Here is a 23433-nt window from a genome sequence, read left to right on the forward strand (position 1 = left end):
AGTAAAATTTTGCTCAACTTTCAATCAAAGAAATTTGTACCAGTCAAGCAATATTTTGCTGACCCTCTGAGTGGCTGATTTCAGTAAGTTTTTTTTTAGTGTATCATCATTATCCAGTGTTTTCTTTTATCTTTCAGTTTAGCTGTTTTCATCTTTTAATATAACACTTCCCCTGGTATAAAGCTTCCTTGATATAAAGTGTCACTACAGTCAGTGAGGTTGCATGGGAGCAGAATTTGGCTCTTTGTAAGGAGCCAGATCCTGATAAGAGATTAGTTTAGTAATAGGAGCAATTCCTTAACTAATTTCACTGTCTCTGATGTGTCATTTTGCTGTGGAAATAGGGAGTTCCTCACATTTAAGTATTAAATGGGACTGACTATAGACTGTATGACTCTGTTGGGATTTCTTTCTTGAGACCAATTGCATGTTTCTTTTATGAGTTACATTTTCTTTTCACCAAGCAGTTGAAATAGTTCATAAGAATTAATGAGCTGCAAGGAGTGCAAAACAAGCCTCCAGGGCCAAATTTATCCCTGGAAGAACTCCGGTGAAATCAAGGATGAATTTGGCCCTTTCGGCGTGGCTGTGAAAGTAATGGCCAGCCCCTCATCAGACATAAACTGGCATAACTCCGGTGACTCCAATGGATCTGTGCCAATTTACACTGAGAAACTATTTCTAATTTTTTTTCCCCTGCTTTGGACCAAATTCTGTTCCACATCCATACAAATATACAGAAATTAATGGAGTTACACTGGATTTTCAGTGGAATAGCAGTTGGAAGAATTTAGGCTAAAACGTGTTTTCTCTAAAATGTTAATCTTTCTTTAGTTCTCTTCTACTTCCCGTACTCCCCAGGTTGATTCTAAGGGCTTGTCTACACTTGGAAATTTACTGAAATAGCTATTTTGAAATAGTTATTTCAGTAAAAGCCCCTGTCTGGACACTCTTATTCTGAAATAAGAATGTTTGTAAGTGGGGACCTATACCAAAATAGGGTAATAATTATTCTGGAATATGTATTTCACTAAATTTCCATGTGTAGACAAGCGCTAATTGTCAGATTATCCAATTACTTAAATTGTTATTTTATTCCTTTTCGAAATAACATGCCATTGAAAGTATATTTGTGTCTCTTTTCTATTATTGTTATTATTTGTTATTATTGTTACAAAGTCTGTGCCTGACAGCTAAGCATTAACCTGAAGTAATTTCAAAGCAATTTGTTCTGCTTTGCTGCAATTTAGGTCTGGCCAATAAAATCAAAGTGGGTTAATCTTGCTAGCTGCAGCATTCGCAGTATGTTCTGAAACTTCTAGTCAAAAGCAGTTCTTCAAACAGGCTGCAATATGGTTTTCACTGTGTGAATATTAATGAATTTCAAGCCATCCAGTTTTCCCTTGATGAACTGGGTAGGGCAGAATGAGTTCTGATTCTGACCCACTGAAATTCTAAATGGACTTCTAGAACTTGCTTTTATTTTTAAGCAAGGAAGAGTGAGGAAGGCTGTCCTGGTGTCATTTCAGCAAAACTGTTGGGGTTTCATTTGTGCTCAGGGTTCTTTGCCTGCCCTGAACAATCTTAATATGGCCCTCTTGTACACATCCATTATGATTAGTGCTGGATGAAATTTTTTGGCTGAAATATGTGTGTGTGGGGGGGGGGGAAGGTTATTTTTGTTTGTTTGTATGTGGGGTGGGTTTTTTTTTATTTCTGAAAAATGCAGATTTGGGTCAGCTGAAACGTTTAATGAATCTGTGTTGAATTACTTCAGTGGAAAAAAAAACTAAAAAAAATTCTGAAAAAGTTTAAATGTTTCAATTTGAAATTTTCAAGATTAAACATTTTGACTTTTCGATTTGAACCAACTTTTCATTTTGAAATTTACTTCAATTCGCATACCTCATTTTAGGCCCAGATTTACCTCTTTCCCACACAAATCTAGTGCTTGGACACTTATTACTAGACATTATTTACAACAGAATTGGTGTACAAGGTTAGAGAAAATATTCTAAAAATTAATGGTCTCTTTTGATGCTTCCTACACCAGTGTCCTTATATGTCCCACATTTTACATCCATCACATATAGTGACATACATGTACTTAGATACATAATGGCCTTGTTGTACTGAGAGCTATGATACTCTTATAGTGATTTGGGATTTTGAACGGTTGGGGCTGATTTTCAAAAGAGTTCAAGGCCAGATGTTCAAATTCAATTGGAGCCACATTTTCAAAAGAGCTCAACTCCCTCCCATTTATGCATGTAAATAAGGGTCAGATTCTCAAAAGTGCTCAGTATGCAGACCTCTTTTGAAAATCTAGCTACTTAATCTGACCCCAGTTGTGAGTACTGACCACTTCCTAAAGAGCAACATGCCTAGGCACACAGAGGCTAGTACACATAGTACATATGTCAATGCAGCCAACTCAGTGAAATAAGGGCTGTGGTCTCTCCGGTGTAAATCTTGAGAGAAAAAAGTTAAAGGCAGGAATTAAGCTACCAGATAGAATAAATTGGCCACAGCACCAGCTATGCCAATTGTGCAGAATGGTTTTGTATTCTCCACCAGTCACCGAACCTCCCTTCATTGAGATTTTCATGTAGGTCTCACAGCCATCTCAGGTATTTACTAAAACAATACAAAGGTGATGTTTGCCTCCTGCTTTTCAGCATTTTCTCCTGTGTCTCCTCTGCCATTTGTTAAACATGATTTCCACATCAAGAAGAAACACAGGGCAGTGTGCTGCAGCTGTTTTGCTAGAAGCCTTAATTAGCTAACACAGAGAAGGCATTGCTGATTTGCCCAAATTCAATGTATGGTATGTGATTTGAAATGACAATGGCTGCATTTTATAAATATAACAATTATTTGTCTTTTTTTGTCACAGCCAAAGATAGCAAGAGTAGTGGATGGAGAGCTAAATAAGTGACTGCTTCCAAAAGGAAAACCTCCTCCATCGGTTTATAATTGAAAATTGGATTTGCAAATGTTTGGGTTTGAATAAAAGCAGATGATGCTCTAAACACTTGCTGCAGATGGTATCAAAACACTATCACAGCTCCAGGATATCACTGGCAGCAAATAACACTTGTGAGTTTCCATTAGGAAAGGGAGAGGCTAAATAAACTCTGAAACTTGAACACTGTTCAGGACTTAAAGAGACTTGTTAAAGAATTCTCCTTTAGGGGAGAAGGGACAGAGTTCATGGGATTTCCCACCTGATCCACAGATTCGTGCATGGGATTAGGTATGTCTCTCATGATTATTTGCTGAGCACCAACATGCTTGACACTGTAATTAGCAAAGAGATGGCCTGGACACTGCCTTCACTGTATTTGTGTTGTGACATCCAAACACATCAGCCTTCTGTTCTCCAGGGTTGGTTTATATCCCTAATGTTCAGTCTCCACTACTTGGCAAGATTTTTTTTTTTTAAATAACTAGTCAAATTATACTAAAACTCTTCTCTTTCCAACCCACCATTGTAATCATTCCAAAGTGGGATTAATGGAGAGGGAAAGATAGCAAGACAGGGATCTGGAGATTGATGAATGCCTGAAACATGGAATTATATTTGCTAGCATTCAGGGAAGGAATAAATGGCCAAATGTAGATTTTGAATAGACCAAGTGTATTCAGGAAAATTCACAGAAGTAATTATGGTCAAGTATAGCTGCCCTCATCTGAAGTACAAAGAATAAGGTTCCCCACACTTGTAAATACCATGGAACCCATTTAGTTTACACAATAAAAGAATTTATTCTGTGTTGATGATGAAACTGTTTAGAAGATATACTCCAGTGCATTGGGCCTGATGAGCTCTATTTACCACTTTACTCCCATGTTCAAGAGGTGCCACATTGTATTCTTATCATCACTATCACCTGGATTTGGAGAGGTAAGGTGGGTGTTTTCCTTCTAGGGTTTCATCACAAGGTTCTGCAAGCTAAATCAGGCACTCAGATACAGGAGGTAGCTCATTTGTTTTCAAATTATCCCCTCAGTTACATGTGGGCAAACCCTTTATTTTCAAATGGATTTGCCCAGGTCTAAATGTAGTAAACAATTGTCTTGTCAATGCAGACAAACTAACAGAATCCTGAGCCATCTCTCCTAGCTGTTCTGGCTCTGCAGGATTAACTGAGGTAAAAGGCTTTAATTTTTTATTTTTGTCACTAAAGTAAGGAGAAATGACTCTGAATACACTCAAGAAACAGGCCTGCCGAGTGAGAAGGTGCCCTTTTCACATTGCCACTTTTCAAAGTAGAACTGGTGTCAATTCCTCCTCAACCTTAATACCCTCTCTTTAAAGATTTTTAAACTATGACATCAGAAGGAGTTTTGACATCCCGTGGTTAGTGTTTAGTGAAGAACCGAGATGAGAACGCTAAATTCTCTGATACTTAATTCAAATTTCTCCACAAAACATCAACATCTAGTTAACGCTGCCCACATGAGACTCTCCCTAATGTAAATCCACAAAAGCAGGGAAAATAAAGAATGAAATTATTCCTACAGTGTTACCTGCCCAGCTACACATCAGTCCCAACCCCTCCTGCATATCTCTCCACCTCCATCAAAGCCAGCAGAACACAGGCATCCTTAACTAGGACTATTAATTTGCTTGTCATTTACTTACTGTCAATGTTGGCGACTTGGAAATATTGTAATAAAATGATGCCTGTTTATGGGTGAAAACTGAAGAAGTGTGTGTACAAGTGTGTTCACTTAAAATTGTTTTGGTTTGAATTCGTGAGGGTTGGGAGTACTCCATCCGTCAGAGGATCAGGTCATTCCCTTACCAGGGATTTGGCAGTCTCAGGGTACCTCTTGGACTCACCAGTAGCTCTTTTTTTTTTTTTTTAAATCTGTATTTAGCTCCGAGGTTGAGCTATTTCCTTGCTGATGTAGACCTTGTCACAGTCATGCATGCTTAGTTCCAAGTGGGCTAAGGGCCATGTTCTCTATTGGAGCCACCACTCTTGAAAACCACTTGGATGCTTCAGCTACTGTTGAATGTGGCAACTTGCCTGCCTAGTGGATTAGGTTTATGTGGGCACCTGTGTTCCATGCACTGCACTGGTTTACAGTGCGCCTCTGAGTGCAATTCAAGGTGATGGTTGTAGTCATTAAAGCTCTACGTGACTTGAGATGTGATTGTCTTTAGAGACCATCTCATTCTTCATGCACCGTAATCACAGCTGGTTTTAAGTCAAGCAGCTCTGCTGAGAGTCACTAGTAGTGAATTTCTGAGGTCAAGCAAGTGTTCTCAATGGACTTATTTTGTCAAAGCCCACGTTAGCTAACTCAGCCTTATTGTAAGACCTCATCTGTTTGGCCAAAGCTTTGTCTGATCTGAGGCATTTCACTCCCCACACCCTGTGTCTCATGCCTTTGTTAATTGATGCTAATTTGGTATGTAATGGTCTGAGATGCCACAGCAGTAAGCAAACTGGAAATTCTTTAAAGAAAGCATGTTAACAACCTATTTACTGGAGTGTGTAATGTCATCATGTGTCTGGCTCAAAGTGGTAGGCAAAGTGCACTCCCCCATTGCTTCAACGGTCAAATGCATCAGACCCAAATATGCAGAATGATAACAAAGAGGAAGGGCCAATTTTAAAATTCCAGATGAGCAGAATCCATAGGACTTTTGGCAGATTGTCATTGTGGACCTTGGTAATGCAGAGGTGGGGTGCTAGCTTTTGTGTATGTGCACTTCTGCTAGGCTGTATCAAACATGCTTATGTGTCTTAGGGCTTCCTTGACTGGATGAAGTAGTGGAGCTGGTCTTTCAGTTGATGACGCACAAACCTGTGTTTTTTTTGGAGCCAAGACTTGTGAATTCTTTTCCCTAATGGCCCAAGGGGGCTGTACTGAATGTATATGGCCACTCATTGTTACAGCTTCTGGATACATATGGAATTCTGTAAAGAAAAAAAAATAGCCTCACTCTAGAATTTTCTACCAGACTAATTTGTTTGATTATGTAATACTATTTATCTCACTTCCACCTTTTACTTTTCTTGGTGAACGAATATACAGTAAAGAGAAGCATCTCCACAAGCAAGAGCATCTCTACCCTGTGGCCCACAAGTGAACTATAGAATTACAAAATAAAAGGAATACTAGCGCCGATGAGACAGTTGCAAAACAAGTTTGAGGAACATTGGACTTTAGCCATTAAGCTCCTTGTAGCATGTTGGAAACAAAGACAAACAACACTGATCTCAAGCTAAAATTATACTGTACCATTTTTTTTATATGTTGTGTCTAACTCCTCCACCTAGCAAAATCTAACCGGCATCTTCCCAGTCACAGGCTACATTCCTACATATGCTTAAGTAGGAATAGCACAGTGATGAACAGACCATACGATATGTAGCAGAGGACTGGCCAGTCACTAGTTTGGAATCATGCTGTATGAGGATGGTCTAGACATAATTTGTCACACTGAACATTTTGATCTGGCTTTCCATTTGTGAAATAAGCCAAGTGAATAAAGCAATAGGAACACTGTTCCATGTGGTTCTGTGGTGGGGTGACAACTCACCGGTGCGGCGCCTCCTGCTGGTCGTCCTGGGAATTAGCTCTTCCCGCCTGGAGTGCCCTCTGCAGGCCAGTGTCTCACCTACCGCTGGTGCCGTGTCCCTCCCAGACCCGGTGCCCTTTGCCTTGGGGTTCTGCCCCAACAGTAACCCCCAATCTGGGTCTCCCCTCCCTGGGGAACCCCAACCCTCTAAATCCACCTTGCCTTAGTGGCTATTGCCAGTCATCGTCTAGCCCCCGCTCCCTGGAGCAGACTTCAGTCTGTAAACCACTCATCGGCAAGGGGGTTAGGACCTGCTGCCTTTGCCTGTCTCTGGGCTGCCCCTCTGCAGCCCCAGTACCTATTTGTAGACCTTTAACTAGGCCTACAGCCTGGGATTTTGCTAGGCTGGAGCTCCCCAGCTCCCTCTGCCCTTCCCCAGCACTGCTCCACCTCAGGTGCCCTTCTCAGCTCCCAGGCAGCCAGGTCCTTCTCTCTCCAGAAGCTAGAGAGAGAGTCTGTTCCTGAGCTGCTGGCTCAGAGCCCTTTTATAGGGCCAGTTGCAGCCTGATTGGGGCGTGGCCCCAGCTGTGGCTACTTTCCCCAATCAGCCTGGCTTTTCCTGCTGCTTTAAGCCCTTCAGGGCAGGAGCGGGGTGACCACCCCGCCACAGGTTCCCATCGAAAAGTAAATTCTTTTGGAGGTATCGGCAGCTGCCTCTGGTCCCAAGGGTCCATTCCAGCACAGAGCTTCCTGTGTAAAAGGTCAGGAGGGGTGACATTACAGTGACTTTGTGCTACCTGGGGATTCCCTCATATAGCAGGTTGGAGGAACGGCCCTAAGTATTTTGTTTCTTAGGCCTGGTGCACATTACAAAATTACATTGGCTTAGCTACATCACTCAGGGCTGTGAAAAATCCACATCCCTGAGCATCATAGTTAAGGTGACCTAACCCTCAGTGTAGACAGCACTAGGTGGATGGAAGAATTCTTCTGTTGCCCTAGCTACTGCCTGTTGGGGACGTGGGTTACCTATGCTGACAGGAGAACCCTTCCTGTTGGCGTAGGCAGTGTCTACACTGAAGCGCTACAGTGGCACAGCTGCCACACTGTAGCTGTGCCATGGTAGCGTTTTAAGTGCAGACATACACTTAAGTGCAAACATGAATACAAATGTTGCCATTGTAGTCTCATTTCTCAGGCTCCATAGGGTATGACTATAATGGAATTAACTTTGTTGTTACATAGACAACAAATCCCACAAAAGTCTGTGGTGTATATGATTTGCAATTAGTTACCATAAACCAATTCTGCTCTGAAGGAATATGATGAGGATTTCAGAATATACAGTATATAGAATATACAGATATGCTAACTGTTCCTTCTCAGTACAGCCCAGTATATGCACTGGCACTTTTTTGAAAATTAATTAAAGTTCTCTTTTCTTAAGAAATACAATCATAGTTTAAAGTGAATAGGTCAGATTTTGCTCTGAGTTATAGGAGAGTAACTCTGGAGTAACCACTGATTTTCATGACGTTCCCCTGGATTTACACCACTGTAATTGAGAGTAGAATTAGAATTCACTGTTGTTGAAAGTTTGAAGCAGAAATTGGCTCCCTCTTGAAATGTTTGCTCCATCATATGTTGTTTCGTTATGGTAGAGTTGCTCATGAGTGCTGCCATTAAGTTTTAGTTAAGCATTTGTTTTAAATAACTAGCAGCCCAGATTCATAGATTTTTAAGGCCAGAAGGCTCATTAGATTATTTTATCTGACCTCGTGTGCAATGCATGCCATAGAATAATCCATTTGCTCCTCTATTCAGCCCAATAATTTGTGTTTGACTAAAGCATATATTTCAGAAAGGCATCCAGTCCTAATATGAAGACTGCATATAGGGCTGGATCCTTCCCCCTTTCCCTTTGATGGCAAGACTGCCATGGAGTAGGACCAGTCCCTCAAACCATAATGAATGATGGGGATTTTTGCAAAGAGGTTTGTGTTTTTAAAAATGTATAAATATAAAACTGATCAAATTTTGGGCCACACTTATCTTGTCATCCTCTCTTTTTAAGGACAGTGGAAAAGGCAGAGACAGAGACTGCATCCAACACACATTTGTGACAAATATAACAAAGGCCATGCATGAGTTGGGAAATATGTAAAGACCCGATTATTGGGCTCTCATTGTTGATTTTTATATCTATAACGACACCACTTCTTTTTACATATGTATATGGTATGAGTTAATCAGCATGAAACAGCCATCTTTGTCCTCTGACAAAATGTAAATCATATAATCCAACTATTTCCCTAGGACCATATTACCTGGTAGTATTAATAGATTTGAGCACATCGATATGCTCATGGCAGCCTGTTCTAAAAGTGATGCATGTCTAATTCGAAACATCTGTTCTGTTATCTTACAGGATACCATGTCATATCCACATTCAAAAGGAACCCCCTTGAGCAGGCCTTCAGAATACCCAGGGCTCAGACGACCTCAAATCACCTGATAAACCAGTACTGGATAACTGTCAGTCATAAGGCTCCAGCCATGCTCTATGACTTCTACTTGAGATTAACAGGAAGAAAGCCCAGGTGAGAAGTTGCGCTACTCCATATATTATCATACCTAAAAATATCATAGAAGAGAAGGGCTCTAACATGTCCTGAGAAAATCAGCCCTACAGTATCTGCACTCGCTTTAAAGTTCTCGGTTGTCTTCCTTTCTCCAGTACTACTCTTGAGCCATTTACTCAAGAAGAAAGAACTGAACCCCATTTGCTCACCCCAGCGTACGGTTCCCACCTCTCTCAGCTTTCATGGGAGAGTCTTAGATTTTCAATGAGACTCAGCTCCATAGAGTTGGTCTCAGAATTTATGGTTTCCCAAGCTGCCAGAAGGTCAGAAGTGGCCTCTCCCTCTGGTCCCACTACCAGAGCCCCGCAAAGAGGAATCAGGTCAAGCATAATCATCTAGTGAGGGTAGACAAAAGGGTGGTGCCTCAGTCCTTTACTTTTATTGTCTGTGCTTAAACCTGCCCCTGTTGCCATGCATACTGCAAGCTTTAGATCACTGCAATATCCTGATGTTAGTTCAGTCTATTGTGAAATTGTGTCAATGCATGAAGACTCAGGCTTGGCAATATTCAGAGTGTTACCACACAGTTATTTTGACCTGTAGGTCAGTGACATGTCCAGCAGGTGACAACCCGCATACAACAATCTGACAGTTGGAAAGGTGTGATGAGTGTTTGAGTGTTCGTAAGCTCTGGACTGCATTTAAAAAGAACGTTTACACTTACAGATGATTTCTGAGCATTGGCAACGGTGTAGCTAAGCAAAATGAAGGCATCCATGACCCTTTTGTGGGGGACTCCTGTGTAAATAATATAACTCAGCTTCTTTCCTGCTTTATTACTTGTTTAACAATCACAAAAGAAAGCTTGAACAGTGGACCAGGCCAGCTGCTTTGGCCCACCCAGGCAGCGTATAGCTGGTTTAACCAGCCATCTGTAGGGAAATCCCTGGATGGCGTGGAGCTGCTCTAGCAGCTGTGATGTTACCCTACCCCCTGACATGTCTGAAGGAAATGGGGCATACACTTAGAGCCCCAGTTATTCCCAACTTCAGGAATGGCCCCTAGGAATCATAGAAAACTGGGCATAAATTAGAGCAGTGCAAGAAGCCTCTAGGCCAGTGGTGGGCAACCTGCAGCCCATCAGAGTAATCTGCTGGCGGGCCGCCAGATAGTTTGTTTACATTTGCACGGCTGCCCACGGCTCCCAGTGGCCGCGGTTCACCGTTCCCGGCCAATGGGAGCTGCGGGAAGCGGCGTGGGCCGCAGGGACGTGCTGGCCGCCGCTTCCCACAGATCCCATTGGCTGGGAACGACAAACCGCGGCCATTGAGAGCCATGGGTGGCCGTGCAAATGTAAACAAACTGTCTGGCGACCCGCCAGTGGATTACCCTGATGGGCCGCAGGTTGCCCACCACTGCTCTAGGCACTGTAATGCAAATAAATAACAGTAATAAGTGCTAAATATAGTTATTGCTGGTGTTACAAATGATGGCCCTTTTCAGCAAGATTGTTGCCACTAAGTCCATAAATTATAAAGCCAGAGGGACCACTGTGATTATCTAGTTTGACGTCCTACATAATACAGGCCATAAGACATCCCTGCAATAATTCTTGTAGTAGATGCAGAAATGTCAGCTATAATCCTAAACTTTAATTTCAAATGCAGTTTGGAATTTATTCAGGCTGAGAAGTACCTCCCACCCCCTGAAGTCTCAGATCTCTGAGCTGGGCAAACAGGACACAGCCTTGCATCACTGAGTATTCCACTGACCCTCCCCCAGCTGCCAAACTGTCTCCTTACCCCTCTTCTCCACCTCAGACAAGTGCATATGTAACCCACATGCCTCCTGGGAGTGGTGTTCTGTCCCATCTAGTGGCACTGAGACCACTTAGAGAGAGATTAATGAGTCTGCTCTATAATCTTAGCTAAGGGCCATATGGCTTTTAGCTCATACAGAAGAGGCTCATGCACTAAACTCCAGAGGTTCCCGGTTCGATCCTGCCAACGACAGGGGTCTGTTGGTGTTACACATAGCCTTGACTTCCTTCTCACCACCCATTGCAACATCTAAATCCAAACCTTCCTCCATCCCATCAGTTTGAATTCTCTTATTGTTCCTCAGATGCCTCTTCCAACTTCCACACCTTCAAGTAGTTCTTTTCCTTCACACAGCATCATGGTGCCTTCTCCTCTATCCCTGATGCTACATCTTCTGCTGGTCTCCTGCTCCCCAGCAAGTGCCCAGATGATTCAGATTCCCCTTTACCCACTATGGCACCCACCCATAATCTTCCCCCCACAAACACTCAGTCCTAACTTCTTAGCCATCAAAATGCATTCACTTTCCAGGTGCCAGCCAGAGTTAACCTGGGTTGAATTTTTACTCCCTGTCAGCTGTTTGGTGGCTTGTGTGGAAGGATTTAGTGGTCAATGTTCAACTCCCTGTGGACAGGAGTCCCCAAAACCCAGCCTCACCGTTGTTATCATCTTCAACAGAGAGGCCAAAGAACAAAGAATGTAGGCCATATTTACAAGATGGGGGACTCTATCTTGGGAAACAGTGACTCTGAACAAGATTTGGGGGTTGTGATGAATAATGAGCTGAACATGAGCTCCCAGTGTGATGCGGTGGCCAAAAGAGGCAATGCAATCCTTGGATGCATAAGCAGGGGGATCTCAAGGAGCAATAGAAAGGTTATTTTACCTCTGTATTTGGCACTGGTGTGATCACTGATGGAATACTGCATCCAGTTCTGGTGTCCACAATTCAAGAAGGATGTTGATAAATTGGAGAGGTTTCAGAGAAGAGCTGTGAAAATGATTAAAGGATTAGAAAACAGGTCTTCTAGTGATAGACTCAAGGAGGTCAATCTATTTGGCTTAACCAGGAGAAGGTTAAGGGGTGATTACAGTCTATAAATATCTACACAGGGTACCAATATTGAAGAATGGGCTCTTCAGTTTAGCCGAGGAAGGTATAACACAATCCAATGGCTGGAAGTTGAAATTAGATAAAAAAAAATCTATGCCTTATTTCCAGTCTGAATTTAACAGTGAGAGTAATTAACCACTGGAACAACTTACCAAGGATTGTGATAGATTCTCCATTGTTGACCATTTTAAAATCAAGATTGGATGTTTTTTTTTTTAAAAGATATGGTCTAGGAATTATTTTGGGGAAGTTCTATTGCCTGTTTTTTATGCAGGAGGTCAGACTAGATGGTCACAATGGCCCCTTCTGGCCTAGGAATCTATGAATTTTTCCTCTGGAAAAGGAACTCTGAGAGATAGCTACCAGACTCACAGCAGCTATGGTTGCATGACTTTTACAGAAGTCAAGAATCCTTCACTCAGAGTGCTCTGACACCAGGCCCTTCCCATTTAAGAAAGGGGACATCATTTAGAGCACCTGAACTGTTCAAAACTCCTGCAATAGTACACAAGGAGAGAGGGGGTCTGAAAGATACCTATGTTATAGGTATTATGTGTGTCCTAGGTTATAGGACTTAATCAGTTTGTTACTGTTATTTGGTTCAAACTAGTAAGTTAGGCCATGGTCCTGCAACTGGCTCTGTGTAGGTACAGCCTCATGCTCATGGTGAGTCTCACTGAAGCCAATAGTGATCTTCTCAGGCACCAGGGTCTGTCCCTGAGGAGCCAGCTACAGGATCAGGGCCTCAGTTGAAATTGTTATATACTTGCTAAGCAAGTTATCAGCCTGCTGAACAGAAGAGGAGGCTGCTGGATGGCTCAATCCCAAAACTCAGCTTCACAATAACTAGCAAAAGCAACTAAGGCATTAAGCTCCATGGAGAAACCTATTATGTAAAGTAGGAGAGCCCTGCATGAAACTCCAATTTTCAGATAAGAGCAAGTTCTCCTTATTTCATTATATGTGCTGCTGTGGCTCTGCACGGCTCCGACACCTCTGCACTGTTCCAGGATGATGAAGATCTTCAATCGGCTGCACAAGTCTATGATGCTTCTGGAATATTTCACCTGTCAGTCCTGGGAGTGGTCTTCAGAAAATATGAACATGTTAATGACCCAGCTCAGTCCAGAGGACAGGAGAGTAAGTATACCTATTGCTAAATTGCTCATATTCTCAACCACAGTTGTGTTTACCTCCAGTCTTCCAGCCTATCATATTTGGGTGAGCCTTCGAATAGCATCTTCCAGGGATGGTCAGCATTAAAAACACTTCCTTGAAAGAAAGAGAAATAATTTATTTTCCCCCAGTTTTGTTAATTAGACTTGTACAAGCCTTCAGTTTCGTTTAGGAGGATGTTCTGCTTCTGCAATGCAGCAAAAAAAGGGATGGACCAATCACTGAAGATGGCAACTCGGTGTTTACTCACCCCACCACTGTTCACTTCATGAAAGGGCTTCTCAATAGCTTCCTGCCGGTACTAAAACCCACAACCCTGTGGCACCTTAATCTTGTCCTCTCCACCCTTCAACCCAATGGCAACGTGCTCCCTCTCACATCTCTCCATGAAGGTAATCTTCCTCGTGGCCATCACTTCGGCTCTGCAGGTCAGCGAACTAGCTGCCATGATGGATTACCCCCTTATCCCCACACTTACACTGTCATAAAGACAAGGTTTCCTTGCGACTGCATCCCACGTTCCTCCCAAAGGTGGTCTCAGAGTTCCACCAGAACCAATCTATCCACCTCCCAGTCTTCCGTCCTAAGCCACACGTCTTCCCTGCAGACAGTCTTCCCTCCATTCCCTCAACGTCCGTGATGCGCGAGCATTCTACCTCCACAGAACTTATGCCTTTCGCATGTCAACAAGACTGTTAATTTCCATTGCTGACTGATTCAAGGGCCAAGCCCTCTCCTCCCAACAAATCTCAAAATGGGTATCCAACTGTATCTAAGAATGCTACACACTTTCCAACATCCCGCCGCCTGACAGAATTACAGTGCACTCGATGCAGGCGCAAGCAGCCACATCCAGTTCCCTAGCAGATGTCTCCTGGCAGGACATCTGTCGGGCCACGACGTGGTGTTCAGTACATACCTTCACCACCCATTACAGTATCACCCAAGAGACGGCTGAAGACACTGCAGTGGTCCATGCCATATTGCAGGCTGTGCTACCTCTTGCATCTTGGCACCCATATCCATGCTGATCACTGCTCGATACTCACCCACATTTGGAATACATATAGGGACCACAACACGAAGAAAAAGATGTTACTTACCTGTCCAGAGACAACCTGTACCTGCTGAGAGTGGGGGACAGAGTGAGGGCAGTAGCTTCAGCAGATGTTACTGAGTCTGCTCAATCCATGTGAGCATGCTCAGTACAAGCCAAGCAGCATCTCTGGGGGGACACGTGCAGGGGCGGCTCTATGTATTTTGCCGCCCCAAGCACGGCAGTCAGGCAGCTTTCGGCAGCGCACCTGCGGGAGGTCCGGCTGGTAACGTGGATTTGGCGGCATGCCTGCGGGAGGTCTTCCGGTCCCGCAGCTTCGGCATACCTGCCGCCGAATTGCCGCCGAAGCCGCGGGACTGGCGGACCTCCCACAAGCATGCCGCTGAAGGCTCCCTGACTGCCGCCCCCACAGTGACCGGCAGGCAGCCCCAGGCACGCACTTGGTGCGCTAGTGTCTGGAGCCACCCCTGGACATGTGACCCTGTGTGCCTCCCACCCACACGTCACCTCTGCCTGTAACTGGAGGTTCTTCGAGATGTGTGGTCCCTATTTGTAGTCAAATACCTGTCCTCCGTCCCCTTTGCTGCGGACTGATCTACTCAGCGGTAAGAGAGTGACTGAAGAGGCATTGACCCGCATGACCGAATATAACCTCGCCTGAGATGCAAGACGACTCATGATGCATGTGCCGGTCAACGGACACTGCTACAAAAATCTTTCGGATCCGGCGCATGGCACACGTTTGGAATACAAATAGGGACCACATATCTTGAATAACCTCCAGTTACAGGACAGTAACCTCTTCTTTCCATTGATGTCATTGGGAGTTGGACAGGGCTGTAAGTACAATATTTTAGAAAATAGTACAGTATCTTAGCCAGAGAAAACACACAGTGTGAACAAGTTCTTGTTAGATTTGAGCAGCCGTAGAGCAATAACTGAAGGATGTCAAAATCGAATGTACTCTTTGCTGGTTTTAAGTACTTCTGCATATGAGTGGGGCAGTGATGGAAAGATAAGCAACAGGGCTGAAGGAATACAATGAGCAGATCTAGGATGAGTTTCAACGTACCTGTGGGGCTGTATCATATACTTGTGGAGAGATGGGGACTCAGTGATCAAATAAAATTGGTCTAGTCCCTTGTGAAATATTCATGCAGATCCCCAGTGTAGAGATGTGGTACAAAGCCTCACAAGTCATGGAACTCCTACACTGTGGATCCAAAGAGGCAGCAAATTCCAGGTATAGCTAAGTAACCTTCCTGTTTCTATGGCCATACCCAGAATTCTCTTCTAGCTCACAGCCATGCTGATGCCAGTGCTCTTGTACCAAGCTGAAAGGGTTGGGTGGGCTTGAGAGTGAAGAGTTCTTTTCTGCATATCTTCCTTGAAAATATTTCTGTGGCGTCACATCAGCCATCTTGTTATTGATTCATAAAACCCTGCTTCACAGTTAACAGTTCTCTCTGCAAAGAAAGCACTTCCTCTTCATTCTTTTTTGATTAAGCTGTTTCTTCGCTCTGTTAGACCTATAATCCCCTGAGAGCATTGCTGACACCTTTTCCATTTAAAATCTTGATCTATGAAACTAAATGTCTTTAGCAAGGCAATCAGACAAATTGATGTCAAACAACTGAATAAGCAATTTCTTGGATTTCTGGAGCCACAGATGCCAAGAGAGAACATAGCTCTGCCCAGCTGAATTACTGACACAGGGGGACCTGTTGATTCAGTGGCTGGTCCATTTATTTTCATTAAAAATATAATCCCAGTATGACACCAATGAACAGGGACTTGTTTTGATGTATTCTCAATTTGCAGTCTCTGTTCTAGCAAGGTGGTATTTTTTGTGTGTGTGTGACTCTACATATACGGATAACTGCATGCAAGACCGTTGGCAGGAAATATCTAGTTTTTTAAAGTCGGAGGGTTGTGAGTTGAAAGCAGAGTCAGGTGACTAATGAAGAGTAGTATGATAGAGTTGGAGTAACATTTTTTTCATTGTATCAGAGGGGTAGCCGTGTTCGTCTGGATCTGTAATTAGCGACAAAGAGTCCTGTGGCACCTTATAGACTAACAGAAGTACTGGAGCATAAGCTTTCGTGGGTGAATACCCACTTCGTCAGACGCATGTTTGATGAAGTGGGCATTCATCCACGAAGGCTTATGCTCCAGTACTTCTGTTAGTCTATAAGGTGCCACCGGACTCTGTCATTTTTTCATTGCACATTTCTTCATTGAATCTTGTGGTTTGGAAATTTTTAGTCTTTGTTCCGAGTGGAGCTCAGTTCAAGATCACAGCATGAAGTTGTACAGCTTTACTCTTACTGCAAATCCAACTGTTGCATTTAATTCACTTTCTTTTTCTTTAATTCCAGTTATTCAACTTCGATGTGCGTCAGCTGCATTGGTCGGAATACATTGAAAATTACTGCATAGGAGCAAAGAAATATTTGCTGAATGAGGACATGTCTGGGATTCCTGCTGCAAAGCAGCACTTACGAAAGTAAGCCATACGTGGTCAACTGTGGCAACAGCCCCCAGCTGCCTTGGGTAGTTGTATAGAAGGGTTTTTAAGGCAAGGGTTTCCATTTTAAATGGAATGAGACAATTCCTGGGACGAGGACAGATGAATCGTACCTGTGTCAAGTTGAGAATGATCTCATGTGAGATAAAAATGGCATAGCTCACTATTTACATCAGCTGAGGATCTGGCCTAATATTTCCTTGCCCATCTTGTGAAGAAAAGGGGGTTTGGGATGGCCCCATAGTCTAGCAGCAGCACATTATACTATCATGGAAGTAGTCAGTCCTCCTCACCAGTGAGTTATTAGTCAACCTCCCCCCACCCCCACCCCGCCCGCAAAGTGGCAGAGAGGGGTTACAGATCTGTTGCTGCAGAAGATCCAAAGGTTCATTCAGGACAGGAAAAAATAAAGGGGCGAGGAGCAGCTTTGGATTTAGGGAAACTCCTAAAGGTTGATGACAATTTCCAGGGGTTGTGTAAAACTTTAAAACAGAATCTAGAAATACACTTGTACTGGAGATTGGGGAGATTTTACCCTCACTCCCTGTCTCCCATTCCCAAATAAAATAGAGGCTTCAAAGTTGGATTTGGTATTTTGGAACTAGAACCTATAAAGTTCTAAACAGGGCTGGCTCCAGGCACCAGCCTAGCAAGCAGGTGCCTGGGGCGGCCAATGAAGGGGGGCGGGGGCAGCACGTCCGGCCGTTCGGCACATCCAGCCATTCGGCGGCGGGGCCATCACTCCCTCTCGGAGCGAAGGACCTGCCACCGAATTGCCGCCCTAGAATGAAGCGGCGGTAGAGCTGCCGCCGCTTGCGACGGCGGCTTTTTTTTTTTCCCCCCCTCTCTCTGCTTGGGGTGGCAAAAACGCTAGAGCCAGCCCTGGTTCTAAAACTTTCTAAATTAAAGATCTTGGGTTCCTTTTTTCAAATTAAAAAAAGTGTAAGCCCTGCTCATCTCCTCCAGACCAAATACTCGGAAGTGCCAAAGAACATGCAAAGGGGCACAGAGGCACTTCTGCTGGAGGACCAGTGTTATGCCTTTCAAGGAACAGCACTTTTCCCTCTGGAAAACACTTGCTGCTGTGAAACTACAAGTGTAAGACAGGTTGTTGCTATTGCTGGGATGTCACAAATGAATCATAAGTTTGAGTAATTTTTAAAGATGTATTCCTAGTTTCTGAGTGCTTCTATAATAAATCAGGAACATATAATCTACATAGTAACCCAAATGGATAGCATAAACCCCATCACTACCAGTACCAGCCAAAATATCAAAATAAAGCGCGCACACACAAAAGACTAAGCAATCTTGACCAGGCTAGGTCACAGCTAGTTTGCTTTTGTCCTGATACTCATCTTGGCCAGACACTGGGAAAGTAAGGAATGTGTAGAATTGTAGAATCTGTGTTTGACAAAAGGTAGACACAGAGATTAATATAATCAGCATAATAATGACATTTTAGCCTAAATCATCTCACAATTTCCCCAAATGGCTTGACATGCACAATGAACAGGGGTGGTGGGAAAAAAACAGAACCCTGCGAGACCCTGAAAGTGGACCATTGGGGAGGATGAATCATTGCCCGACATTACCTGTCTGAGATGTTGCAGCCAGGGAGGAACAAACCCACTGAAGGGGCATTTTGTCAATCCCTGCAAACATTCCATAAGCCAGTCACCAAAACCTCATTGTCGGCGTTATTAAAAGTTGCTGACACGCCAGCGTAAAACATGGACAATAGGACATCTCTTAGTCCATTCCTAGGCAATTGACTGTCAATGTTAATTCGGTCTCAGTTCTGGTCTGAAATCAGAATGCATGGAATCAAAGACATCTGGGGCATGCTGGTGTAGCTGAATCTATCACATCACTGCATTCATTGCATTATAATTTCAGTGCATGGTCATGTAGGAGGCAAAGGCTTTGGGACACAAAGGAGACACCTGTTTAGGCACCAATATCCTTGCTAATAAACAGAAAAGGCAGGAGGGCCACATCATTCCACTTTATAAATAAGATCACTTTAAAAGTGTTCTGCACTGCAGAAATTCCTCTTTAAGTTTGATCCAAAGATGTTAAGGCTGCATCTCAGTATTGTTTTAAGTAATTTTTCTTAATGTCCTTCTCTTTTATTTGTCAGGCTAAGGAACATCCAGTATGCATTCAACACCACCCTCCTTGTGATCATCTGGCGCATTTTCATTGCAAGGTCGCAGATGGCTCGCAACATCTGGTACTTCGTTGTGAGCCTTTGCTATAAGTTCCTTTCCTATTTCAGAGCATCAAGTACCCTCAGGCACTGAAATAGCCAGTCAGCAGCCAAAAGGACCTTCCTCTCCTCTAAACAGCGTTTATGGGCATCTGGGCTTGAAAGTAGCAGGGAGTCCACCACAACCAACAGCTGCCTGCAGTCAATGTGCCCTGTTACTATGATCACAATTATCTTTTTACTAATGCTTTAATATGTGACCATCTTTCTTCCATAGGACCATGCTAATTTTAAAGCCATAACTGAAGCTTTAGGCATGGGTTATTCTGGGTCTTTTGTCTAGATTCTGGTGTGCAAGAGGATGGATTAACCAAAGCTGCCATCTTTCCATCCAAAGTCTAAGAGCTGGACACTCTGACCCCTCCCTCTCTCCTTAACAGTTGCAGATTTTAAAGTCATCGCAATTAGGAAAGGAATATGATAAGACAAGGAAATATCAAAGAAATAAATCAGTGAGAGGTTTTCTTAAATGCAGATCACAAATTCTAGCTCAATGAAACCAACAGGGCCAAATACCTTCTTAGATTGTGAAACCACATTTTTTATGTCACTCAAACCTAAAGGAAGTAAGGAAAAGTAAACTGTGGAAGGCTGATGAATGTGGTTTAGATCTCTATCTCAGGTTGCCAAGGACTGATACTTTCAAGCCCTGATTGATGAGATATACTGAAGCCGTGTACGTTTTTTATCAGCATGAACAGACACACAAGTGACTTTACTATGGAGAGGCATTAATCTCTTTATAATTTGTCTTCCATTAAAAAGCCCTCTTTTATCACCTCTATAGCTCTTGCTTGGAAAATTTGTGTGGCCTGAGAGTAGTTATATTTACTCTCAACATGAAGGAGAATGCTTGTGCAAACCTTGAAGAAAATTAATAAAGGTGTTTTGGAATCAGTCATTTAAAAAAATCACCATGCTTTGAAATTCTGATTTTTGGCTAACATTTTTGTCTAGCTGAAAAACAGCTTGTTACTCCCCTTTCAAACTTTCCATATACACCTCTACCTCAACATAACGCTGTCCTCGGGAGCCAAAAAATCTTACCGCATTATAGGTGAAACCGTGTTATATTGAACTTGCTTTGCTCCGCCGGAGCGCGGAGCCCCGCCCCACCGGAGCGCTGCTTTACCGCGTTATATCCAAATTCATGCTATATCAGGTCGCGTTATATCGGGGTAGAGGTGTAGTTAAATTCCCCTGAAAATTCATGCACCCACTTTGTTGAAGAAAGTGTAATTAAGCAAAGTTAGTAACAGTGTTTTGTTGTGCATCATGCATCCTGATCTTGCTCCCATTGATGTCACTCTGAGTAATAGGCCCAGTCCTGTTTTCATGGATGACAATAGGCATTTTTCATTGACTTCTGTTGCAGAGGGATTGCACATGATATATATAAGAGCATACTGCTCTATCAGCTTGCTGCAGCTTAGAAGGCGGACAAGGAGTTGCAACTAGGGTCCCATTGAAAGGCTGATTTTTGTATAAAAAAATAAATAAAAGATACATTATTAAGCTTTCAGTTTTTAAATTATTAAGTCTCATTGACAACTGGAACATTTTCTTTACATTTTGTGAATTGAGTGAGCATTTGTTAAGATTAAAAGACTTTAAAATCACTCCTTTTTAAAATGTTTGCAAGTTTCCAATCTGTCCAACTTTGTGCCTTCTGCCTGCCCAAGCAAGTAACGTTGCATCACAAAATGTGATACAAGAAGCAGTTTTCAAGGCCAAGAATAGTCAAATGTCTATGAAGTGCCCATTATTTCAAAATTATACCTGCTTCTGACAGTGAAGGCAACAGAGGGGAAAAAATCATGGCCACAAGCAATATTTTTCTTTTAAAAAGTGAAAAGAACGAGTCAAGTTACCTCTCCTTCCGCATCCTCTACAGGACCATTTTCCAAATGAGAGTAACAGAGTTTAAACAAGTTGCCAAAGGAGGCTTTTGGTGGATCCCAGAATATAGCGCTCCTCCCCCAGCTCTCTGAAATGGTAAAACCACGTCTTCTCACTAGACCACAGTACCTCTCCTACAGATTGCTTCAAGTCTCTGTACTTATGTCAAGTGTAAAATGGGCTACTAATGCTTAACCACCTTTGTAAGGTGTGTTGAGGTCTTAGGATGAACAAGTGCTTTGTAAATGCAAAACTTTGTTAGCCACGTTTTTTCAGATGGGGTAAGACAGACACAGAGGTTCAGTGAGGTGTCTAGCAGGCACTGCATCCTACTGGCTTAGCTGCTGCTTGTGCAATCAGGAGATGTGGTTTTCTATCCTTGGATCGGACATGTCATGTGCTATGACTCTTTAGCAGTGTTTGGAGTGAAGGTCAGGTGCACTGTACTTGTATGCATCACTAACATAGCTACCTAGTGAATGTGCCTAAGTTGTCAGGTCCACATGGAAGGAGGCAGGGCTGTCTCTGCAGGATGCATTGTTAGCTAGACCTGCACAACTCACTCCTTTATTTTAATAAGCAGGTGGCACATTCATCCCACTGATTTAAAACACTATCTTCATTTACCTGCACACAAGAGAAAATGAAAGGTTAAAAATAAACAAAACCTGGGTCATTCTGAAAACAAAAAAACTTCACTAAAAAAAGTCCCGTTAAGGATGCAAATTAGCACCAATGAACTGACCAAGCACATTTACAAAATCCAAGCATTTAAAAAGAAAGAAACAAATAGCTATGACAATCTTAAATCTTACACTGCCCACATAACAGACCCAATCCTACAATCAGATGCAGCAGGGCAAACCTTTCAGCTCACATGGAGCTCCATTGAAAGCAGTGGGGATCTGAACATATCTGATGTGAAAGATCTACACCACACACTATTTTCACAGATTCGAGTTATATTGATCCCCACCATCCCCTTCCTTTGGCCAGACCTACTTGTGACTGGTCATTCGCATATGCTATGCCCACCCCAACCAGTCTGTCTACCCACATGCCTTGAACATGTCAGGACCCTTGTACCTGCATGAGAATCAGGATGCAGTAGTTTTCACTCAGGAGGCTGGTGGTACCAACTTTAAGTTTTTCCAGACACCTTAGTATTTTGCCAAATGCAACCATAGGAGCAAAGCCCACTTTCTTAGCCATAGGGCTCTTTCTTTCTCACCCTTGAAGAGCAGCAGAGCTGGTTGAGGATATTGCAAATGCACAACTGTGACCACTTCTTCTCGTTCCAAGTGGCAAACTGTATTCTGGAGAGCTTTCACCGTCTGCCCTGCCATCCTCTCAGCCTCATCCTTGTCTCTGAGGAACTCCAGCATTGCCAGCATATAGCCCCTGACCTGTGTTGCCTTTCCTGAGTGGAAGACCAGGTTGCTAATTCCTCTAAATCTGAGCATAAGTATGATAAAATTTACATCTTTAATCCTCTCTTTCATGTGGCTCAGAACATCATCTCCTGATTGAGATCTTTCTGTGGACCAGACAAGGTCTCATCAAGGACAACTCTGGCCATGGTGTTCTGGTGCTTATGTTGACGACCTGGTGGAAATTCTCACTGAGCTCAGGCTTGCAGTGATTTCCCTGGGCTCTTGAGATCTTTACGACCTCACACCAACAGTCTATGGGACTGTTACAATGGTCTCCAAACACTGTGCTCATCAACATACAGCCACTCTTTCTCAGTGAACTCAAAGCCCTGGGGAAGTTCTCGCTAAAAAAGGGAAACAGATGCTTGCTTTGCCTTTGCCCTCCCCCTCCTTTTGACAAAATGAAGCCAAATCCAGTTTAGTTTATTTATTTTAAAAAGTTGCAGTTTTAAAGAGGTCCTGTAGGAAATCACATTTATTGGTTCATTGGCATTACACTTGCTGGGCAAAACTAATTTTTCAGTTTGGTGGCAGTTTTGGAAAAAAAAATTGGTTTGGGTCAAAGAATGTGAAATTTTTTGGAATTTTTGGTGAATTGAAAAAAAAAGAACCCACCGTGGGTCCCTTCCAAAGCAGGGATTTAAACCTCAATCTCCCACATCCCATGTGAGTGCCCCAACCACTGGACTAAAGAGCATAAGGGAGGGTGGCAATAGCAGCAGCAGCACCATCACCTTCTCTTCCTGCCATGGCCAAAATTATTGGTGTCACATTTGTGAATAGATTTGGGTTGATCAAAGCTGCATCTTTTGTTGAATAAACTATTAATAAAAAAAATTTCCATCCAGTGTGGAGTCATAAGTATACATGACTCACTCAGAGGGAAGGTTGCAGAAATGGGCTGATAGCATCTTTATGAGCGGAGGCCAGTTGGGCTAGAGATATTTGCTGAGGCAGCATGCTTAGTCCTGTGCAAAGTAGTGGCTTCACTTTCCTGTATCATCTTGTTGAC

General features: G+C 43.1%; 1 protein-coding gene across 2 annotated transcripts in view; it reads left to right on the top strand.

Annotated features, from left to right (window-relative positions):
- FAR2 (fatty acyl-CoA reductase 2) overlaps positions 1-22177 on the top strand; it is a 219492-nt gene extending 197315 nt beyond the window's left edge. For both annotated transcript variants that reach the window (XM_026652296.2, XM_026652297.2), the window contains exons 10-13: positions 8970-9141; positions 13068-13197; positions 16669-16796; positions 18961-22177. In XM_026652296.2, coding sequence (XP_026508081.1) covers positions 8970-9141; positions 13068-13197; positions 16669-16796; positions 18961-19123 — 593 coding nt within the window. In that variant the 3' untranslated portion in view covers positions 19124-22177. The remainder of the gene's footprint in view (positions 1-8969; positions 9142-13067; positions 13198-16668; positions 16797-18960) is intronic.
- Positions 22178-23433: the final 1256 nt, after the last annotated feature.

Source organism: Terrapene carolina, unplaced genomic scaffold (assembly GCF_002925995.2).
Source record: "Terrapene carolina triunguis isolate 2854851 unplaced genomic scaffold, T_m_triunguis-2.0 Scaffold112, whole genome shotgun sequence".
In the NCBI taxonomy this organism is placed as follows: domain Eukaryota; kingdom Metazoa; phylum Chordata; order Testudines; family Emydidae; genus Terrapene; species Terrapene triunguis.